Consider the following 23,151-nt stretch of genomic DNA (forward strand, 5'->3'; position numbering starts at 1 on the left):
AGTCCAAAGTAAATATACCTCTAGATAACAGATGCTGAGGTGGGGGAAACATCAGGAGAGGCTCTGGCCCTCAAGCTCTGTTTTAGGATAAAATACATTTGGAAATGTGTACACTGAAATAAAACGCAGGTCATATTGAACTAAGCTGTACTCAGGATAGAATCACTGAAATCGCAGAGTCCATTGACTTATCTTATTTTTACGATAAAATGCATATTTAAGAACATATTTAAAACATGGATTTCTGTACAGACTTAAAACCACAGATTAATCCAGTAAGCACATCACAGACACCTGGACTGTGATTCTCAGGGCTCCTGAGGTGAGCCATTTCATGACTTCCCCCGGAACAGTCAACCTGCCCAGCACCTTTTATTTAGGGAAACTGGGGGTGGAAGTATAAGAGGAAGAAAGTTACTTCATTGGGAGAGATGGGAAGCAGGGCTCATTCCATCAGCCAGCAGAAAGACCAATTCCATCTGGTGCCTCCTGCCTCTGAGCTGCTTCCATGCCAGCTGGCCATTATATTTATTATTTATTTGTAAAAATATTTGCATACCACAGTATCATAAAAATGTGCCAAGCAGTTTACAATATACAACAATATAAAAACAGAAAACCAGACAATAAAGCAAACCTCAATAGAGCATTGTAGTCTAGTTATCGTCTTCCAAAGCAACTACTCTATTCCGAACTTAAAAATGGAAAGCATAATGCTGGTGGTCAACAAAAGAGGTTTAAGTCTGCTTTTTTCCTTTTCCTTCCCTATCCCTTTCCCCTTGTGTATTGTGCTTTATACCTTGTAAGCCTGTGGTCAGGGACTGCCTTGTTTTAATTAGTTGTATTTAAGCCACTTGGGGAATGTTTCTGGCTGAAGAATGGGGTCCAAATGCTCTAAGCAGATAAAGTAATAAAAAGCAGGTCTACGCCCCACTTTCCAGTTTGATCAAGATCCTTGTGAGCAATGGGCTACCTGAGGGGACACTTTTGAGAGGGTGGCCTCAGCTTCACGGTCCTGGACCTGACACATTCAGCAAAGTGAGGGAGAGAGAGAGTACCTTGCTCAAGTTGTAGCTGTGTAACTTCCACCCTAAGCTGCGCATTTTCTCTCTCAAATGCAGTTGCCAAAGAATCCCGCGCTTCCGTCAACATACGGATGTGGGCCACGTAATTTTCCACCTGAAAAGAGAAGGACAAAGCAAGTCCATGATTCCCAATCAGCAAGGACAGGTCAGGCTGCATTATTTGCCCATTTATTTATTTATTTATTTAAAAGTACATGCCGCTAAATCAAAAAAATATATCTATGCACTTTACAACATGAAAAAGATAAAAACCGCACAATAAAAGTATAAAAAGGGGGAAACAATCTGAAAGCAAGAAAGTTAAAAACAAGCATCAATAAACCACTGCAGAAGGATGAACTCTCAATTGCCTGCATAGGCCCTGAGGAAAGGTTTTCAGCAGGCATTTCAATACTGGCATAGAAGGTGCCTGAATCACTACTGGAAGAGTTCTACAGAACTTGACCAATGACACTAAAGGTTCAATTTCTTATTGTTGTCAAATGAGCCTCATCAACTCGAGGAAATACCAGAGATGCATAGCTGTCAACGTTTCCCATTTTTTAAGGGAAATTCCCTTATTCCGAATAGGATTCCTCACAAGAAAAGGGAAAAGTTGACAGCTATGCAGAGATGCTGCTGTAGATTATCTCACCAACTGAGTTGGGTTTAGGTGGTAGCTGTAAATTAACACAAATCCCTTGAACCTGTGTCATTAGGAAATGGGGAGCCTGGGCAGCTGTTTTAACAATTGTGCTGCATGTTTTCTGCCAGATGCTCCCATCAGCAGTAACATCTACTGTGACTGGCACCAGCGCTCCAAGGTCTCAGGCATAGGTCTTTCCCAACAGCTAATAACTGAAACTCTTTCGCTCATGCATTCATTCATTCCTGTCTTCTATGGCAAAACCCAGTTTTTGTTTCTGGGCTCAATTTAAAGTGATGGTATTAAATTTTAAAGACCTGATTTATTTGGGATCAGGTTGTTTGAAAGACCATATACACATACTAATCTGCACTGTGCTGAAATTAGGTTATTTCTTTAACTGTCAGCAGATGGAGTCATTGCTATGCTGAACTCTTGCAAATGAGTTTTTTTCAGTGGACCAACTCACTTCAACACTCCTGAACTTGCTTCAGGATCACAATGCAACTTCCTGTCAGATCGTGCAGCTCTCCAGATCTGACTATGCGGTTTTAGTGTACAAAAGGAAGGGCACGCAAAAATATATATTTTAGGTAAAATAAGCCACACAAAATGTGTAACACAGAGATGAGTTTGGGGCACATTTTTTCAATGAAGCTGTACAAGACAGAATGGCACAGGCCTATGCCTTAGCACACAGCGAGTCAGAGAAAGAACAGAATTAGGTTGCTCAGTCCATCCCTATGAGTGTCCTGCCTGAAAACACTATGGGACTTCCTACACCAGAGCTTTCCAAACTTTTCATGTTAGTGACATACTTTTTACACAAGCATCATTTAGCAACACAGCAATTCAGTTTTACTAGCAAACTGGAGGTAAAACTAACTCCTTTCCAGCCCCGGGAATAGTGTAGGGAGCATTTGCGTGACACAGGTATACGCTGCAGCCGACACACTAATGTGTCACGACATACAGTTTGGAAAGCTCTGTCCTACCTTCTGCTCAATACTGAGGTTAACCTTCATGTGGATTTTCACATGTTTGAGAAATCTTCAGAGTCCCGTAGATCAGAATGGATTTATGCTGTTCATAGGTAAAGAAGAAGCCTTCAAACTGTCTAGTGCTAGAGAAACATTTCCATGTTAACTGGTGGGCATGGGACCGTTGGTACATCTGCCACAGAGAACTCCTGCACATCACAGGGGATTCAGGTAGCTTTCTTAGATTATGCCCTTTTAATCCAGTGCTCCACTGTCAGAGTGGCCAACTGGATGTCCTAAAGGGAAGCCTACAAGCAGGTCTGGAGTGCCACTTTTCAAAGGTGGCAGCACTCTTCCCACCTATGAATCCCAGCAACTGCTATTCAGAGGCAGATTACCTCTCACAGGGGAGAAAGAAAACACCATCTTTTGGGCACATAGATCCATCATGACTGATCTTCCCCTTATAACCAAATGGAAAAAAACCAACAAATCACAGTTGAAAGCAACTGATCTAAAGTTTGAATCAACAAGAGTTTAAGGTCAAGACAAGGGAAGCCTGAAACCCCCTGCCCACACCAATATATTTCACTAGAACAAAAAAAGCTGTCATACTGCTTGCTCAGTATTGTCTGCACTGAATGGCAGCAGCTTTTCAGGAAGGCTTCAGGCAGAGGCATTTCCAACCCTATCTGGCATTGATAAGAATTGACAGGCTCTTCCCCACTTTATCATTTCCAAAGAAGTCCAGGTCTGGTTGTGCTTGTTGACACTTCCACAAGCACTTGGCCTCAGACTGTGATATGACCATCTCTTAAGTGGACTCATGGCATCCCTGAAGCAGGACACATCCAATGAAATGTGCACATGTTCAAAGGGTCATATTCAATCCAGGACAGGTTGAACAGTGCAAGTAGGAACTGAAACCACCTGGATCACTTTTAAATTATATATTTCCAACTGTCATTTTAGACTGTCAGTTCCTTAAGCGCAAGGGTCCCATCTTTTCTTTTTTTTAATTCTTACATTTCCATAAATGTGAATGGTGCGCGGGGCCAGGAACAGAAAAGCCACACAAAATGGTTGCTGTCTGTACTGTCTCTTTGAAACACTTTGCTGATTTGAGGATTCGAACATACTTCTCCATTCATGCTTTTGCCATGTTGGAAGTCCATTAGTCCACACAACCAGTTTTCTATGCTGAGGGGACAGTTCCAAAGCAAACAGCTTTGGTGTCATCCCTGCAAGCCACCCCACACTCCAGGCCCTTTAAGGGGATGTGGGAAATTGCCCTATCTCCTGGAGCGGGCAACATAATAGCATAGGAAGAGCCTACTGGATCAGACCAATGGCCCATCTAGTCCAGCATCTTGTTCTCATAGTGGCCAACCAGATGCCTGTGGGAAACCAGCAAGCAGGATTCGAGCACAAGAGCACTCTCCCCTCCTGTGGTTTCCAGCAACTGGTGACACAGGAGACATCTGGCTGGCCACTGTGGGGAACCAGGACACTTTTTTGAGATGGACTTTTGGCTCTTATCCAGCCGGATGATTCTGGCGTCCTTCAAGTCTGGGAAAACCACCAACCTGAGACATCTATTTTGCTCCTTTTCCGTTCAATTAGCACAAAAAAGTCAAATGGCACATTAAATATATCCAAACATATTTTCCAGACATCCTCTGTTCAAAGCAGGAGATGTGCTTACATAGCCTTCTGTTGCTCACCGTGGGCAGGGGGTTCTTTACAAATGTGATGTGGGCAGATTTTTCTGTGTGGACATTCAAGCCACATGGCAAAGATCTAAATTTCACCTTGTCAAGCTGACGACAGTTGAGAAACGCAATCAATCCTTTGCGTCAGAAATAAGAAAGACCCTTCCACCTGCTGTTCCTATTATTTTTGCTCTTCTCTTTGAAGGCCACAGGGAAAAAACCCACCTAGAACAATTCCCATCACCAGCCAGGCTGAATCAAACGGGACTTGCCCAAGAACAAAGGATGCCCTCCTGTGCAAATCCTGTTCCTTTCAAGAGACCTTGCACAGGAAGGTTCCCTGTGAGCTATGCACTATGAGTACTTTTCCTCTCCTATTGACAACATACCAAACACCTATGACAACCGGATGCAAATTCCAAAACAAAAACCAGGAAACCAACAGAAATCATGGAAAATTTTTCTCCCCTGCCCCATGCCAAGGTAAGTAGGATTTTTTGTTAAAGGGACAAAAAGATAGAGCTGTGTTTATGGACATCTTTGGGAGGCCCTAAAATATGAGAGGGATAAGCAATGGGCTGAACTGGGACTCATTCACACAAAGCTAGCCCTCTCTGGAGAAACCACATCAATTCCTAGTAGCTGTCATGGTAAAGCCTGGAAGATTAAAATGTACAGTTCAAACATGCTCCAGCTTTGTTAGAAGATTTGTGCTGGGACAGAAAGAAACCACAGACTTCTATAACATGTTCACACAGCAGCTATATCAGCCTTTGCTAACAGGGCACCCTCTGTGGGTTCTGAACCACAACTCCTCTCAGTCCCGGTTGAGGGAAGCTGAGCTAAAAGCTCAGTTCTTGTGTTGTGCCAAAGATGGAATGTAATGAATAAACAAGCCCAGGTACTATACTGCACATTATTTAACATTATGGCCCAGAGGACAGACCCCTCCTGCCCCTCTTGTTGTAGTCTGGGCACCTTGAGAGCAGCCACTTTCAGAATAAAAAACATTGTAAAATAAGCACAACATGCCCAACAACTGTGGTGTAACACCCACCATATGCATAAAAATGGCACACAACGTATGTTCATTCCATGTACCCAATACATATTTGCTGTGGGAAGTTCTTCAGCATGGACTTCTATCTTGAGCAAATTGTCCACACCTAGCTTGGAACAATCCCAAGGGCTGTAAACCTGAAAGCATCTACCTTTGAAAAACCCTTTAGAAGTGGTTGGCCTACTCCAGTGTCAGCAGCCGGTGGCTGGCAATCTTCCCACCTACCTCTCTCATCTCTTCCACTTGCTGTTGCCTGAGTTTCTCTAACTCTCCGGCAGCAGAATGCAACTCCTCTTGACTGCGTAGGAACAAACTCCAGACATAACAGAGCTGGTCCTTTGCAGGTGCTGTAGTGTCAACCCCTTCTTCCTTAAGCTGCTGAGTTATGTCTTCTATATGTGCTTGCTCCTGTATAAAGGAATGTAGAAAGGAATCAGAAAAGGGGTCTTCCCTAAACAATTAATCTGTATTTTTATTTATTTATTATATTCAGTCTTCTCAGCTACACTGCTTCAGCAACTGTATTTGGGAACATTCTGCTAGCCCTCGTGGCTAACAGCTATGGATAGATCTCTCTTCTGTGGAGCAGGCTGTATCTTTTGACACTGTAAATCGTAATGCCCTGTGGACTGTCCTTCTGAAAATTGGCTGCCCAGATAAATTTGTGAACATCACTCAGCTCCTCCATGATAATACAACAGTAACAATTGCAGATAACAATGGCTCACAAAGTGAACCATTCACAGTGGGATCAGGTGTTAAACAGGCTTGTGTTATTGCCCCAACTCTATTCATTATTTTCATTGCTATGATCTTACACTTTGTCAAAGGGAAACTCCCCACCGGAGTAGAAATCATATACTGAACAGATGGAAAGCTCTTCAATCTGAGCAGGCTGAAAGCAAAGAGTAAGGTTACCGTAACTTCCATCATAGAGTTTCAGTATGCCGATGACAACGTAGTGTGTGCACGCTCAGAGGATGCCCTCCAAACCATCCTAAATATCTTAGCAGAAGTTTATGAAAAGCTTGGCCAAACACTCAACATCCCAAAAACCAAAGTGTTGCACCAGCAAGTGCAAAATAACCCCTCTGCAGAGCCACAAATCCAACTCAATGGTGTAACGTTGGAAAATGTTGATCACTTCTCCTACCTAATTATCTTTCTACAAGGGCTGACATTGATGCCGAAATCCAGCATCGCCTGAGCTCTGTGAGTGCAGCTTTTTCCCGATTGAAGTGCAGAGTGTTTGAGGACCAGGACATTCACAGGGAAACCAAAATGTTTGTTTACAAAGCTATTGTACTACCAACCTTACTGCATGCTTGTGAAACATGGACCACTTATAAACACCATCTCCAACTCCTTGAAAGATTCCATCAAAGGTGTCTCTGAAAATTTTTACACATCACTTGGGAAGACAGGCAGACTAATGCCAGTGTACTGGATGAAGCAAAGATCACCAGTGTTGAAGCAATTATTCTTCAACATCAACTTCGTTGGACTGGTCATGTTGTGCAGATGCCTGATTATCGTCTTCCAAAGCAACTACTCTATTCCGAACTTAAAAATGGAAAGCATAATGCTGGTGGTCAACAAAAGAGGTTTAAAGACTGTCTCAAGGTAAATCTAAAAAAAATGTAGTATAAACACCAACAATTGGGAAACACTTGCCTGTGAATGCTCCAATTGGAGAACAGCCTTTACCAAAAGTGTCATGGGCTTTGAAGTCACTCGAACTCAGAACGCAAGGGAGAAACGTGCTAAGAGGAAGGCACGCTTGGCAAATCCACACCATGATCAACTCCCGCCCAGAAACCACTATGGAAGGACATGTGGATCCAGAATTGGCCTCCACAGTTCCTTACGGACTCATTGTTAAAACCGTGTTTATGGAAGACAATCTTGCTTGGCTACGAGTGAGCGCCACAGAAGGACAAATCTTTGGGCCCAATTCAAAGTGCTGGTTTTGACCTATAAAGCCTTAAATGGTTCAGGACTGCAATACCTCAAGGACCACCTCCCCACATATGAACCGACCCAAACCCTGTGTTAATCATTGGAGGCCCTTCTTCATGTGCCCTTTCCACAAGAGGCTCAGAGGGTGGCAACACAAGAATGGGCCTTTTATGCGGTGGTTCCGTTTGCAGAATGCGCTTCCCAGGGAGGCTCCCCTGGCGCCTTCATTACATATCTTTAGGTGTCAGGTGAAAACATTTCTCTATAACCAGGCCTTTGGCTGATTGAACATCCCATGGCCTTTAAAATGTGTTTGTGGGTGTGGGGTTATTGGTTTGTTTTGGTTCTAGTTTTAGTATGTATTTTGTGTTCTCATTTTGTATTTTTATGTTGTGAACTGCCCTCTGATCTTTGTATGAAGGGTAGTATACAAAATAAGCAAGCAAGCAAGCAATCACATGCTCTGCATGCAAAAGGTCCCATGTTCAGTACCTGGTATCTCCAGGTAGGGCTGGGGAATGCTCCCTGTCAGAAACCCTGGAAGAGGGGCTTCTGGTCAACATAGACTAGGGATGGGGGACCTATGGCTCTTCAGATGTTATTGCACTCCAACTCCTAACATTCCTGGCCACTGACTATGCTGGCTCAAGGAAGTCTAGCAACATCTGGAAGGCCATAGTTTCCTAATCCCTACTGTAGACATTACTGAGTAAAGCAGAGCAAGGGCTTGGCTTGGTATGTAAGGAAGAATCCTATGTTTCCTCTTCCCTTCAATTAATGTATTTAATTCCCTTTTGAAGCCATCAAAGTTACTGCCCCTCACCTCATCTTGTAAATCAACATCTATCAGCTGCAACTGTCAATTTTTCAACCAGTCCATGTAGCTGCATCTTTAACAGCCGCATTATCTGCAGCAGTTGGCCAGTTACAACACTGGTCTCCAAAATATTCAAGACACAGTACAACTTTCTAGAAGGACACCTGGGTTCTTGCCAGATTGTTGGCCCATTTTTCTATCTTTGGTGGGAATGCTCCTTGGTTTCTAAATTCTGAACTGCCATTTAAATCTCTAATATATATTAAATCTCTGGGGTGGCTAAGTGTGTAATACACACCTGAAAAGATCTGATAACGTGGATGCTCGCTGCACCCAGAATCTCAGTTGCCACAATGGTGGAAAACACTGAAGCACTGACATTTAACACAAATATAAAAATACGTGGACTCTAGGGTTTTTCGGAGAAACTTTCCTGATCTCCAGTGGGTCAGAAGACCTGGAGTGGCTTCATGTTATATGGTGGGACTTTATTTCTTACATTTTTGAAACAGATGCACAAAATTGTCTACATGCACCGATGATGGAAATCAGGTTGTCTTGATGCACCCTTTTCCTGAATACGCATGTATGATGCAAAACTTACTTTTGATATTCCGATCCAGGAATCACTTTTTGTGTGTGTAATTGTTTAAATAAATTTGTTGGCTTTTTTGTTTGTTTTAAAGAATCACACACAAAAGAAACACAAGGGCAGGGCAGGGTGTGAGTGTGCAGCAGTTCAGAGGTAAACTTTTACAAGAAACTTACACGAAACAGAAACTTGGCAGCGTAGCGCGATCTTGTTCCAGTTTTCATTAATCCAGCAGGGATTTTTTTTTTAATCTAGTCAGTATGATGTAGTGGTTAACAATTTTGGGCAAGACTTGGGAGACCAGGATTCAAATCCCACCATTCGGCTACTGGGTGGCCTTGGGCCGGCATCCTCTCTCACAGCCTAACCTACCCCAAAGGGTTTTGGGGGTGACTTTGGGTCCCTTCCAACTCTACGAAAAGGGCAGAAATGTATCTACAGCAGATATGTATCTTGTCAGGCAAATTCACTGTTGAGCCTCCCCTGGCCAGGCACAGTCTACCTCTCGCTGCCGGGGCGAAGACAGCAGCACAAGGGGAGGTTCGCCGGGGGCTTCTGTGGCCGCTGCTTCTCGGCCGAATGCCGCGCGGCTCTTTTCTGAGGCGCTTGTCGTGTGTTTTGTTTCTCTCCCGACCAACAGCCTCGCCGGCGCAAGGAAGGAGAGAGCTCACGCTCCGCTCCCCGCTATTCCCGGCTGCCCTTCTTTAGCCTTCCCCGGAGGAGCCGCATCCACCCCCTTCCGTACTCACCGGCTGGGCTCCCTCCATGCGAGCTCGGCAACGCCAGCTGAGAGCCGGTTCGGATTACCCGAGCCCAAAGCTAGGCCGCGGTCACCATGGCAACGAGGCCTACCCTCCAGGCCCCGGCTAAGCCTCAGCGCAGTGGGGGGAGAAGGGCGCCCCCCTCCCGCGGAGCATGTAGTCGTGGCAAGGTGGCAACGCCCCCGCCGCGGGTAAAACCCATTTCGCTTGCATTGCATGCGTTACTCGGAAGTAAACTTTGCTGCTTTTCTCCCTAAAGCAAGCACCCACAGGGGATTATTTCATTTATGTCCCATATTTTTCCGCACCCCCTCCCCAAGATGTTTAAGATGGTGTATAGCTCTCCCCAATCTCCTTTAATCCCCCCTCCACGACAACCCTGCGAGGTAAATTAGGCTGAGAGGCAATGACTGTAAAAGGTAATGTGACTTGCTAAACGTACACAGGATTGTGCTTGCTGTGGGAACTGTGCTTATTTGGAAGTTAACTCGCCCAGCATTTAATGGGGCTTACTCCCAGGTATGCAGGAATGGTAGCACTCGTGGCAACCTAACAGAGTAAATTCAAAGAGTTCACTAGGTCTTGTATGTAAAAGACATGCATAGGTGTGAAACCCTAAAGCATGCTTACTCAAATGTTAAGTCCCAAAGAGTTGCTGGGATCAACTCCAATGCAAGACAGCACAGAACTGAAGCATATGGGGTCAAAATAGTCACAGGAAAATCCTATACATTTTTGGATGAAAGACATAACAACTGGAATAGAGTATTCCCACATAAGGTATGTAGGTATGTATGTATGTATGTATGTATGATGATTCTTATTCTATCTACCACACATGCCAAAATGTATGTATAGGATTGCAGCCACACAGCTTAGACAGATACATTTCTAACTCTGCTTTGGAACACAGCAGAACTTATCTGTGCGTAAATACGCACAGGACCCAGCTTCAAAGTCAGATATCAGACCAACCTGCACAGAGATACCTGCTGCTCTCCACTGTGAGCCAACCTTTGTCCATACCCATGTCCCTGGTGGGCAAGATTAGTGTGTGGGGTGGAGAAATAATAGGAAGCCTCAAAACCCAGGTTTTGCCACCCTAGCCAGTTTTTGTGACATTGCTGCTTGATTTTCTGGCACTGAAAGAGCACAACATTAATTCCAATTGTGGGTGACTTTTTCACTGGCATTACAAACCTATGCTCCAGCTTTTCTCAAACTACATACTTCCATTTCCTGGCACTGCTACCCTATGGTGAAGTCTGAGGGTTGTTTCCAACTAAGTCCTAGACAGAGTAAACCCAATTGAATTAAAGGGTCTAATTAGTCATGTTCATTCATTTCAATGGGCCCACTTTGAGTAGGGCTAATGTTGGATGCAATCCATTCCTCTGTCAATTATTCCCGCAAGGAGACTGAATCTGGATCCTGTATACCTGTGTACTCTGTTATTACTGCTGTTGTGAAATCTCGCTGTGCTTGTTTTCAACATATATATGCCATTGCAAAACTCCTTTTACTTTTGTACTTTACGTATGCAGGCATATGGGTGTGTGTACCCTGATCCCCGTTTACTGAAAGACTAATTAAGAGATTTAACTTCACCAGGATTGAAACAATTAAAGAACAATTTTGGTCATCTACCAGGTTCTGAACATTAACAAATACATCAGGCCTTGAAGCAGCTTTCTTCAGCCTGTTGCCCTCAATATTTTGGGCTGAAAAACCCATCATCCTCAGGCAGCACAGGTTACTGAAGAGTTGCTGGTGGAAGTTGTTATCCAAAAGATCTATAGTGCAGAAGATGGGGGAGGCTGCCTTTCAGACCATCTAGCACATGTTCTTCCCAAATAAATACACTTTAAAATAAATGCAACACCAGACATTTTGGTGGAGCTGTGCACTCAAATACATGAACACAGAAAGAACTGAGGAAGCATGGAATCACATGGCAGGAAATGGACAGACACAACATTCCTATACTGACTTGGTAGGAAGCACTACTGAATTCACGGGGGTTCACTTCTGTGGAGACATGCATTGCTCCTGCACTGATGTCCTGTGCTGCTCTTTTGTTACCTTCATCATTGGTTAGTTTTGTGATTTCATTTTGTGATTTTAATATTAACTGGCGTTTTTGTAACCTACTCTTGTGCCATTTGATTAAAGTACAAACAAATATATGTAAGATTATGCTTTGAGAAGCTGATGGGATTTGTAGTAGAAAACATCTGACAGGCACAAAGTTGGGGAAGGCTAGCAAAAAATGGTACTATATACATCACTGCCTCCTTTCAAATTGATCCTCAAAACCACCCTCTCTCAAACCCTGGTCTTAATTCCCAAATGGAAAAGTCTTCAGTATAATTATTTCCTTCCTTCCTCTCCCATCACACTATCATCTTATCACCCCCAACATTGAAATTCAGATTATAGCCTCATGACATGGCTGTTGTCCTTTTCAATGCTTATGGTGCCTTCCCACTTGTGATGTACATGAGGCACCGTATAACAATTTAAACTATGGAAAGTGCAGCTGAATACACAATAGTGAAAGCAAAGGCTCTGCCACCTTGGCAGGAGTAAAAAACTGAACCCAAATTAGTGGCACATGGTACAAAGGTGAACACCTCTAAGCCAGAGGTGGGTTTCATGCAGTCCTACTGCCTGATTTCAAAAGGCCCTATGCACAATCAGCTCAGGCCTCCAGCAAGAATGAACTGCTTCTTCCCCATCAGCCCACAGGGTGGAAAAGAAAAACCATGCCAACTTCTGGCTCTGCTCACAGCTGGCTTCTGTCCCACCCACTGCCAGCACAGAGTTTACCACTGACAGGAATGCAAAAGGAAGGTTCCTCGGCCCTGCTCTAACCCTATATAATATTTTAACATAGACCCAGAAGGTTATATATTAGCAAGAACCTTTATATGGCAATGCAAACAGCACCAGGGCCAGTCCTGGTCAGACTATGACCAAGTGAAATGGCCAGAAGTCATTATGGTCAAGGTGTAGCCATCTAACCTTGCTTGCAAGGAGAGAGTATTCAAACATTCCCTAAGGTTTGATCACACAAGGCTAAACAAAACAGGAGATAGGGATGGTACACTCAGAAAAGCCGTGACTTAGGAATGTTTAGATTTATATGGTATATATTTCTAACAAGCAGCAAACGTGCGTTGTGCAAAAATAGCCCAAATTATGTCAGAATTTCACCGTTTTGATCCTATACACCATTGTAGTAAAGTTTTGACACGATTTAGCAGTAATAAAAACATCTTCGGTTCACCTCTTAACCATTTGTCTATTCTGTTCTGAGGAATCAAAGAAGTCACTTTTACTCAGGAGAAGTCATTTCTCCATAAAAGCCCTGTGCTGGGACTCAAGATAGCTGACAATCTTCTCTTCGATCTCCATGCCTTGGGCCACTTCATCATCAGAAAGCGACAACTGAGTCTCCAAGTCCTTGGTGACCACAATCACGGAGGTTCTCCGGGAGTCCAGCACGTTGGCAACCACCACCTGGTGGCGATATTTCTCCAATGCCTGCTTTGCTTTGTCAATCAGGATGGAAGGGTTTGTTTCCAGCTTGAATGAGATCACAAATGCCTCTGGAGCCCATTCCTTGACCAGAGGGGACAACATCTTTGGCACCATCTTCATTGTGATCTGCAACAAGGGAAGGAGGATTAGACAAATTCACAGAGGAGATGGCCATGGTTGGAGGCAGTAATGATTCTGCATGCCAGTTGATGTAAACCACAGGAGGGGAGTACTCTTGTGCTCAATTCCTACTTGACAGTTTTCTACAGGTAGCCAGTTGCCCACTGTGATATAGGATGCTGGACTAAATGGCCCCCTGACTTGATCCAGAAGTGCCCTTATGTTCTTAAGAAAGAAGTTCAGCATAATGCACACACACTAGGCCTGGGTGATATATCGCCCAGGACCGGTATGAGGAGCAGACAGTGATGTCGGTTTCACTCAGCAGTATATTGCTGGTGAAACCGCCACGGCTCCTGAGTCCTTCTGCTAGCAGCGATCACTGGAGGCACTTGCAGGCAGAGCCAATGCAGCTTATTTTTTCAACATTGCCAAATATAGCCAAAAATAGCCAAAACGCAATGTTTGGCTGGTGATACACCACAAAGTTGAAAAGCTGGTATCGCCTAGCCCTAACACACACATGCTCTTGATGCAGCGATAGCCTGAGCTTGGGAAAGGGATGGGTTGGCACAGAGAGAACCCAACAAATAACCCAGCCTTTATAAGCAGTCCTAATTTAAAAATGAGGAAACCATTTCTACCTACTCATTGTTTGACAGAGGTTATAACTGTGCCACAACCCTCTCCCTTATTTCCACATTTCAAGCATTAGGTATCTTGCACACCTACAGCTATCACTGGAGCTGCAACTGTTGTTGTTTACACATGGACTTTGCTGAGTTTCCAAACACCCATCCCCAAAGCTCCTTATAAACTAAGCTCCTTGCCTTTAGCTTCTCTTGCACCAAGAGTAACTAACTCGATTATGATCCAAGCAAGGTAGGTTTGCCTTGTATTGGACTAGCCGCCTTTTACTACTCTATAACTGCACTGGTGGTTCTGGCCACAAAGTCGGTTTTCTTCCTGCCTGCTATTCTGTGAAAACAAACATTGATGTTCCTTGGGTTTGATATTTATTTGCATTTCCTCATTTGTCCCAGTATGATCATTCCATGAACATGTGTACAGTACAGACAAACAGACACACAAGCAGATCTAGTAATAGGGCCTAGACTGCCCTGTCCACCACAGATTCCAAGGAAGAGATCCATCCCAGGGCAACAGAGGAAAAGCTGGTGAGTGCTTCTAGAGGGGGAATATCAAAAAGTGGAGCAAAGTAACAATCTGGTACTACAATCCAGGATTCTGGTGCTTGGCTACAGGCCTCTGTAGCCAAATATATTGATGTATATGCTGGTAAGTAGCTTACATGTGAAGAAATATTGTTAGGAAAATCTGTGAGTGTTTGTGCAGGGGAAAACTAAGCTTAGGACCAGTTTGACATAAATTAGACACTGAATTCTTGCTGAATCAGGCATCTATCTCTGATAATGCAGGCATGCTTCCCCTCTGAAAATATTATTTTATTTCTATGCATGCGGAAAGCAAAGGCAAAGGAATGCCTCTGTATAAGCCTGTCTAATTTACAGGCCTTTAGCCACTACTTTTGTGGGTTCCCCAGCAGCCCGTTGCTCTGACAACATAAAAGTAATCTTATACATCACAACTGGAGTGCTTAATTGGTGCATTTAACGGTGCTTAATGGTGCATTTAACTGGAGTGCTTAATTGGTGCTCTTAATGGACCACAAGTCTCCAGGAACAAAATTCCAGTACCTGCTGAGCTCACCTGTAGGGGTCCATCAGTAGACTGGATCTTATGCTCAGGCATCTCTGAAGCTGGGATGTAGAAATCAGACACAGCTGCTGCCAAGTAAAACATGGCACTGGAACCTGGTTGAGGATTAAGCAAGTGAGAAAAATTGGTACCATAAGTGGTGCTAGTTGAAAGACCTCCACAACAATTTCCACATGAATGTGCAAAATTTTAGACTCCAGAGTTTCCAGAGTGTTAATGTTAATAGAAAATTTTTAGAAAGTAAAAGTAAAAAATCCCTAAACCATAAAAGCGGGCATGGGGGAGGCAGAATGCATTTAAACTTATTATCTTAGTCTGTTTTAATTCAAATAGATGATTGTTCTAGACTGCAGTCCTGAGCACACTTGAGTGTAAGCCCCTCTGAATCAGCAGTCCTACTACAGAGCAAATGTGCTCAGGACTGGGCTCCAGAGCTGCAAGCTTCAATACGCAAACCTGGATCCATATTACCCAGTGGAAAGCACGACCCAACAAACATGCTCCAGATCCTGACCCGCAGAAAACGACCTAGCATTGCTGGCAGGAACTCCCAGGCTTACACTTGGAACCCAGGAGAAATCTGCTGCCACTCCGTACCGGCAATACTGAGGTGGACGAGCAGGCGCGGGCACCACGCCCTCCTTTCCTCCGACCTCCCACCACCTCCGCTTACCGAGCGGTGCGAGGGCCCGGGCGGCAGCGCGCAGGAGCGCCAGGTACTCCACCAGGCCGGTGAATTCGAGGACCAGGAGGGCGCCCTCCTCCTTGGCGCGGTGGTAGGCCAGCAGCGCGGGTACAAGGTCCGACAGCGCGCTGCCGCTGCAGTCGACCAGGACGCGCTGCCCACCTGCGTCACCATCCTGCACGCGCAGAACGTCCAGGAGCGCGGGCCCGCTGAGCGGCAGGGCGCGCGCCCAGGGAAAAGCCGACCGTGTGCGGTAGAGGAAGCAGACGCCGTAGCCGGCGCGCACCAGCCTCTCGGCCGAGGCCGCCCCGCGCCGCCCGCTGCTGAAGTTCTCCAGGAAGCGGACGGCTCGCGCCTCCAGCGGCACCTGCGTTCCGCCCGACGTCACCAGCGCCACGCGACGGCCCCGCGCCCGCTGCGCCTCCGCCCACACCCGAACGCGCCGCTCCGCCTCGACCTCCACGGGAGACACCGGAGGCACCTGCTCGGCCATGGCGGCGTCGGCAGAGCAGGAGCGGCTCTGGCGCCGCGAGCGTTGCAGCAGCTTCTGTTTGCGCTACTTCCGCTTCCGGGAGAGGTGCGTTCATGCTGCGTGTGTCGCTCTAGCCGCCCCTTCTCTATGGGCGCTCCCTTGAGGCTTCAGGATTGGTCGGGCGTGCCGGAAGCAGAAGGAGCGTGTCGGAAGTCCGGCCCGCCGCCTTAGCGACGGCTCCCCTAGCAACCGAGGCGTCGGAGCGATGCAGACGCAGCAGCTGGTGCCGCTCGCGTTGCCTCGCGGGCAGAAGCTCTTCTGCGAACTGTGCCGCGGGCCGGCCACGCTGCGCTGCGGATCCTGCGCTGTCACCTACTACTGGTGAGCAGGGCCGCGCTCCCTCCTTCCCTTCCCCCACCTACGCCCGTAGGCACGGCATGCAGGCAGGCATTCGTAGGGTGAAGCTGGGGAGATGCTATGGAGCGGCGTCCTCAGGGGCGGTCGCCTCCTGTGGGCTTATTTATTTATTTAGCATTTACATGCCACCTTTTTCTCAAGGTGGCGTACATGGTTCTGCCCACCCTCGTTTTTAATCCCTCACGACAACCCTGTTAGGTAGGTTATAGACTGAGGGGTCACCTAGGTGAGCTTGAAGGCGACCAAGCGGCGATGCGAACCCTGGTCTCTCCCGGATCCCAGTCCGACAGGAATAAGGAAGGGCCAGGTCTGGTGATGTGTGGCTTTTTAAAGGTCTATCCAGCAACCCCTTTAATCAGTTTTGAATGACGGGGGTGGATCCATAAGCAGAGCAAGCTTTTTGTCTATATTTTATTTGTTTTATTTTTTTAACAAGATTTATGTACTGCTTAAGGAAAGAATGAAAAAACCTCCAAGTGGTTTACAAAGAATATAAAATATTTGTTGATAATAAGGAAACTGAAAGCATGATAAAACCCAAATAAAACCCAAATATGGATAAAACTGTCAGTTTTACTATATATATGCACACTTTTATTATTTCTGTTCCTTGAGATTATATATAGATAAATAGATATGTGTGTGTGTGTGTGTGTGTGTGTGTGTGTGTATAGTTGATATAGAGAGACTGTGTGGTGTAGTGGTTAGAGTGCCAGAGAGACTAGTGCTTAAATCCCCACTCCTCCACAGGGTTGTTGTGGGGATTAAATGAGGGTAGGGAGACCACCTTGAATTCCTGGTTGGAACAAAGGTGCAGTATAAATGTAAGAAATAAATACAAATATATTAAATAAAAAGCAAGCAAAAATTCTCTCTATAATTGATCGGGATGCTTTAAACTGGTTACTATTTTTTGTTCTTTCTATCTCTGATTGTCATCATCGTTGTCCCCATTATATTATTTATTAATTTATATCCCACCTTTCCTCCAAGGAACTGAAGCTACCTTGAGTGTTATGTAAGGAGATGCAGGATATACACCAGAACAATAAAGAAATTGTTTATTTTTTCAAATAGGGTAATATCCGACACTTTAGTGTACCAGGTGGTAAGATTGGCCCTGTCTAAATTTTTCCAAAATTGTGTGATTGTCATTTTAGCCAGTATAGCAGATGCGCTTTTTGTTACTCTTGACAAATATAGATAAAAGTGGTAGCTGAGAAGTTGGGATAATGTGGCAGTTTAGGATCTTAGCAATTTCTCTGAATGCTGTTGCCTAAAATTATTGCACTATAGTATATCCCTACTATAGGTGGAAGTTTATCCAATTTCTGTACATCCCCTCCAACACCTTGGGGGCGCAGATGAATTTTTATGTGAGAGTTTTCTAGGAGTCATGTAGCATTTATGAATCAACTTTAATGACAGGCTTGTGTTTAACTCTAAGTTTTAGTGATAATTTTAAGAGAATATTTTATGTACACTACTTACCGGTTTTTGCAATTAAGCAGACTATCAATTCCATTAATTAAAAAGAAATAAAATGAACAAACGGTTGTTTTTTATACTAGTAAACTGCTTAAAGCCTATTTTGGCAGGAAGCACTATATAAATTACCTAATATTAATTATAATTGATGCACGCATTACAATTTGCGCTGCTAATAGCCATGTCTCTCATCTTTTCTTAGCGACGTAGAACACCAGAGTGCCGATTGGGTCAGCATCCATGAGAAAATATGTCAACTTCTCATCCCTTTGCGTACAACGTTACCTTTTTACAATTCGGAGGAAGAAAGGAAGCATGGGCGAGAGCAGAAGTTAAGAAGAGAGGTAAGGGAGTGGTCCAGGTCCGGGACGTTCACGGATGGACAGCAGGGTCCCATTCAGTTCAAATAGGGAGTAGCGATCCTTGAGGTGTTGGGGTCCTGAGATGTGTCAGGTTTTATAGGTCAGAATAGGCCCCGAAGCAAACTGGTGGCTAGAACAGCGCAAGTACCAAAACTACTCATCAGAAATAAACAACAACAATAAAAGCTGTGTGTGTGTGTGTGTGTGTGTGTGTGTGTGTGTACACCTGAGAGTGGCTTAACAATCCATGCTTGTCCACAGAAATTCCTGGCCGAGTTGACCCAGGCAGTCGCTCAGAATTTTCTTCTTGAAGGCAAACACGAAGATGCCATTCCAGCTGCACTGCATTCGCTGAAGTTCAGCATCAGCGTACACAGTTCAAATGCTGTGGAACTGGTGCCAGCATACCTCATTTTAGCTGAGGCAGGTCTGGGTGAGTTTGGCTGGAGCTGTGCTGAAGTAGTTTTGTGTCAATTTCTAGATAGGGACAATGGTCTCTTTTTAAAAAAACGTAATCGTGTCTTGTGCAGGGATTATGTTGCGGGGATGGCGTGTATATGCGAAAACATGTATACTCAAACTGCCCCCTTGGAACCACCCTCACGTGGGCATCCTTACCTTTCTGTTACCTGCGCTGAGTGGGCTTTGCCCCGCAAAGCAATGCAGAGGGCAGATATATACAGTATGATCACAACTTGCACATGTTTAAGTTGTGTGGCATCAGTTGTGCGCAGTTGAAGGCCTCCTGGTTGAAATTGCATAAATTAAATGCAGACAAGGTGGAGATCTTAAAAATTCTTTTTTGCATCAGCAAAAACTCTTTTTTCCTGGTGCAGGAAGCGCTTTTAAGCTCTCTGCCTTGCTTACCAGGCAAGTCCTGCTCAGTACACAGGCTCTGGGGTGCTCTATCAAGATGTCTCAGGGTTTTCCGAGATCTTGATCAGGATACTGTTTGCACTACAGACACAGACCACCACAGATTGCTGACTCTTTCTTGGCTTCTCTCCTTCCTGCCAGGCCTCGGGCACCTTGCCCAAGCAGAGGAGTACCTCTCACAAGCCCAGTGGATTATCCTCAAGAATTCCCACTGCAGCAACGCCATTCAGTCTGACTTTCATCGCAACCTGGGCCTCCTTCACGCCGCCAAAGGGAACTTTGAGGACTCTTTGTACCACCTGGCTAATGACGTAAGCCTCTGCTAAAGTGGCTACACAAAGCTGCTTCTGTTGGTGGTTGGTTTTTTTTTTTTATTTAGTTGATTTTATCCATTGTATGTTTTTAATAATCTTATTGTAGAGCCCTTAGAAACTTTGGCGATTTCAGTGGTGTACCCATAGCTGAAATAAGTAAATACATTTATCCCATTTCAGATTTACTTTTCCTCTTGTGCCTTTGGAACGAACCACATGGCCGCCTCGGGGGGATACTTCCACATGGCCAATGTCTTCTTCCGTCAGAACAGAATGGACATTGCCGATTCCCTGTACTCTGAGGTCAGTCGGCTTGAGACAGCTGGGTTGGAAGTAGAGGTGATGCTGAATGCGGCAGCCTCATCTCAGGTTCCATCTCCCCTCTGTGTCATATTGCCATGGAAAAGTGTTATTTTTCTCAAGTGTGCCTTGCGCGCACACACAGCCAGCTGTGCATTTTTGGTAGCGGAAGTGGGGGGATATAGAAGCTATATTCTGGATCAGTCCCAAGAAATGTTCAAAGGTGGCCCCAACATACAGTGGACGTTAAGGGGATGGGGATCACCGCACCCTTTTCTTCCTTGCTTAATGAGCCCTCTTCTCATCAGGTGACCAATATTTGGCACCACCATTTCAGCCACTTCATCGGCCTCCAGTACCACACGCTTATGACTCCGGCAGAACTTGATATGCTTGCGGAAGAAGAGGAGACTACAGAAGAAGTCCTTGGTAACTTCCGCTCTTTCAGATTGCTCCCCCTTCTCCCCATTCCAAGAAAATGGGGTGGTTTAAAATTCAGGCTGCTTCCCTCCTCCTGCCAGAGAGTTAGGTGGGGGCAGGGCAGAGAGCTAGCTGACTGTGGCACATGGCTACATCTTCTGAAAAAGAAACAATATTCCTCCCCGTTCCTTTTCTGAGCTATTATAACATCCGCAAGTGGGTGCAGATTCAGTCAACCATATGAGGCACCTCTTTTTACCACGTATCTGTATTTGTTTTCTCTTAGGTCAGGGGTGAGGAGCCCTTATCCCATGGGCCTTTTTAGGCTCTCCAGACTCAGATGGACACTTTGGCCATGTCAAACTCACCTGCCCTGCACCTAGTGTCATATATGACATCATCGTATACGACATCAGGCACAGAGGGCAGGTGAAGACTGAGCTCAGCCAAAACAGTGTTTGTAGGCACTGTCAACTAGCAGTTGGTAATGCCCTGCAAAACCTTCTCAAAGCAGTGTACAAAACGGGGCTTTTCAAAAGTCACCTGATGTCCTAATGATTGACAAGTAAGCAGTCTTGACAGGTGCATGGAAACTTTGCCTACAAGGGGTGGATGAGATAACAGCCTGATCCATTGTGCTAAAAAGAGAAAGGTCCCCTTCAGCTCAGTTTGGTAAGGCTCTTGCCTAAACAGGTCAGCCAGGCCAGCCAGGCCCAGAGATAGACCGTGCTCCCTTGACTGCAGTAGATCCCACTTCATGGAGTTCCCTTTCTACCTTACAGATGCAAAGCAGCGAGCTGAAGCAAAACAGATGCTGAGCGCCATCTTAGAGATCCGAGAGCAGTCTCCGCGACCTCAGCTGGCTCAAATAGCCAAGGTCCTCCATACTCTGGCCATGTTTCATTACTTGATCCTGGATGTGCCAAAGGCAAGTTGACAATGGTGTCTGTTTGGGTTGAAATACATCACATATCCCAGACCAGTGTCATCACCCGGCGTCCCTAAGCAATTGCATCCTGACAGGGCCTCAAACAAGACATTGTAGGCCTGGAAGAGGGACCTAAAAGAGGAAATGAAATGATCCAAGGGCTGGCAGAGTTGCTCCTCTGTGAGGAAAGGGCTTTTCATTGTGGAAAAAGAAGAGAGTATAAAATGATGCATTTGTGTGGTTGGAGAGAGGTTTTCTCCCTGTCCCATAACACTAGAACTTGAGACATCTAATGAAGCTGAATGTTGGAAGATTCAAGACAAAGAAATTAGTTCTTCACACAATGCATAGCTTAAACTATGGAAAATGCCCCTGTAAGAACTAGTGATGGCCAACAACTTGGATGGCTTTAAAAGAGAGCTAGACAAATCCATGGCGGATAAGGCTATTGGTGGCTACTGGCCACAGTGTATCAATGGCTATGTTCTTCCTCCAGTGGTGGAAGCAATATGCCTCTGAGTGTCAGTTGTAGGGAGTCATGAGCAGGAGAGGGTCTTCCTTGTGGGCTTCTTGTAGGCATTTTGATAACTGCTGTGGGAAATGGGATGCTGAATTGATCTGCTCCAACAAGGCCTTTTGCCTGCTTCCTTTTCTTTAATGAAAATACCTCGCTAAACTACTCATTGCCACTTGAAACAGCAGCAGAGTTCCCTCCCCTCTTCTTCCCCCGAGTGGCCCAATGGGAATGATGTTACATTATGACACAATGTGGTTCCCAGGGGCATTGCTGGAGAAGCAGACAGGAGTGCTTTGTGATGCAACATTTTGTTGCATGCCCAGCTTACCTATTTAAAGAAGCAATTGATGATCAGCCCCATTCCATTCAACAACAGAGATTGTGTGAGGAAAGGAACATTATGTTAACTGCAGCCAGGGCAGGGCTAATGGGAATCAGGCATTTAAAAGAAAGTATCCTTTTTTAACAATTGCTAAGGAATAATGTTGCATGTTCTTTCCTTCCTTCCTTCTCTTCCTCTTGCTTGTCACTCTCAGGCTCATGAACTTGTGATGAAACTTCTGCAAGTTATGAAGAAGCTGCCCAAGTATGAACCAAGCGAATCACTTCACCAATTGGTTAAATTGTTGAAATCCAAACCAATCTATGCAAAATAGACCCACCACTGCCACCCTCAGGCCTGGCTTCCCAGATGAGCATTAGATGCCAGTCGCTAATCATCCTTTCCTGTTTCTACTTCCCGTCTGAGCCCCCCACCAGCTGAGTAACAAAATCCAGACGATGATAAATATGCCTTGGACAGAGAGCAGGCAGGACCCAGACATCCTTTGCAGAGCCAGTTGCTTCAGATTCCTCGGCCAAATGGAAGATTAAAAACTCTCACACACACCCTCCAATGGGAGCTGCTGAAGCTGAAAGCAAAGCATGGCCTTTAACTGTATCTAGGGGGCTCTCTGCCCTCACTGCTGTCCCAAGTCACCCAGCTGCACAAAATTTAAAGCTGTGAAAATTAACCACCACATTGGTTTTGTGTTTTTTTAAATCTTTGTGCATATGAGCATACAGTTGCACCCATGTCTATATGGGTCATGGTTTGGCTAGAGCAAGGCAAACCCCAGAGCCCAAGCTCAGGCAATATGCTAAACCATGATTGCTCTGGGTAGCCCAGGAGCAACAGGATGTAGGGAGGAACGAGACCCGCATGTGCTTGCTGCAGGAGGGAATGATGTTCTAGATTTATTGTAGCAGCTCGCTGAGAATTTCCTCAGGGAAGAAAGTAGAGGGCCAATGGAGGGGTGGCCTCCAACCCTCAAGGTGAACAGGCAGGAGATTCCTTGAGAGGACCCCCAAGCCCAGGCTGACCCCTCCCCCTCAAGGC

General features: G+C 45.3%; 3 protein-coding genes across 6 annotated transcripts in view; 1 reads left to right on the forward strand and 2 right to left on the reverse strand.

Moving 5' to 3' along the window:
* The window catches only part of CCDC30 (coiled-coil domain containing 30), a 38,972-nt gene extending 29,268 nt beyond the window's left edge, over positions 1-9,704 (reverse strand). The window contains exons 1-3 of one of the 4 annotated variants that reach the window (XM_081017132.1): positions 9,580-9,704; positions 5,688-5,870; positions 1,059-1,179 (exon numbers count right to left, since the gene is read on the reverse strand). In XM_081017132.1, coding sequence (XP_080873258.1) covers positions 1,059-1,179; positions 5,688-5,870; positions 9,580-9,597 — 322 coding nt within the window. In that variant the 5' untranslated portion in view covers positions 9,598-9,704. Of the gene's footprint in view, positions 1-1,058; positions 1,180-5,687; positions 5,871-9,006; positions 9,159-9,202; positions 9,325-9,579 lie in introns of those variants that run through there. The other 3 variants (XM_081017134.1, XM_081017131.1, XM_081017133.1) reach the window with 3 other exon arrangements.
* A 3,008-nt stretch (positions 9,705-12,712) lies between these two features.
* Positions 12,713-16,244, reverse strand: PPCS (phosphopantothenoylcysteine synthetase). Its single transcript, XM_081017207.1, has 3 exons — positions 15,668-16,244; positions 14,986-15,089; positions 12,713-13,260 (listed from the first exon to the last, which is right to left on the reverse strand). Exons 1-3 carry the CDS (start codon positions 16,170-16,172, stop codon positions 12,943-12,945), a joined length of 927 nt encoding a protein of 308 aa, XP_080873333.1. The 5' UTR covers positions 16,173-16,244; the 3' UTR covers positions 12,713-12,942.
* A 47-nt stretch (positions 16,245-16,291) lies between these two features.
* On the forward strand, positions 16,292-22,809 carry ZMYND12 (zinc finger MYND-type containing 12). Its single transcript, XM_081017202.1, has 8 exons — positions 16,292-16,532; positions 18,259-18,400; positions 18,680-18,851; positions 19,436-19,605; positions 19,789-19,911; positions 20,217-20,337; positions 21,111-21,256; positions 22,310-22,809. Exons 1-8 carry the CDS (start codon positions 16,417-16,419, stop codon positions 22,427-22,429), a joined length of 1,110 nt encoding a protein of 369 aa, XP_080873328.1. The 5' UTR covers positions 16,292-16,416; the 3' UTR covers positions 22,430-22,809.
* The last annotated feature ends 342 nt before the right edge of the window (positions 22,810-23,151 follow it).

The sequence above is a fragment of the Podarcis pityusensis genome, assembly GCF_964106645.2.
Source record: "Podarcis pityusensis genome assembly, chromosome: 8".
NCBI lineage: Eukaryota > Metazoa > Chordata > Lepidosauria > Squamata > Lacertidae > Podarcis > Podarcis pityusensis.

What these genes read in the sequence shown, in the direction of transcription:
- PPCS (XM_081017207.1), bottom strand. Translation starts at nt 16,172, where the DNA reads ATGGCCGAGCAGGTGCCTCCGGTGTCTCCCGTGGAGGTCGAGGCGGAG. An exon ending in CCGGGCCCTCGCACCGCTCG is followed by an intron (nt 15,090 to 15,667) that starts GTAAGCGGAGGT and finishes ATCCTCAACCAG; the next exon opens with GTTCCAGTGCCATGTTTTAC. An exon ending in CTACTGATGGACCCCTACAG is followed by an intron (nt 13,261 to 14,985) that starts GTGAGCTCAGCA and finishes CCCTTGTTGCAG; the next exon opens with ATCACAATGAAGATGGTGCC.
- ZMYND12 (XM_081017202.1), top strand. Translation starts at nt 16,417, where the DNA reads ATGCAGACGCAGCAGCTGGTGCCGCTCGCGTTGCCTCGCGGGCAGAAG. An exon ending in TGCGCTGTCACCTACTACTG is followed by an intron (nt 16,533 to 18,258) that starts GTGAGCAGGGCC and finishes ATCTTTTCTTAG; the next exon opens with CGACGTAGAACACCAGAGTG. An exon ending in TGATCCTGGATGTGCCAAAG is followed by an intron (nt 21,257 to 22,309) that starts GCAAGTTGACAA and finishes TGTCACTCTCAG; the next exon opens with GCTCATGAACTTGTGATGAA.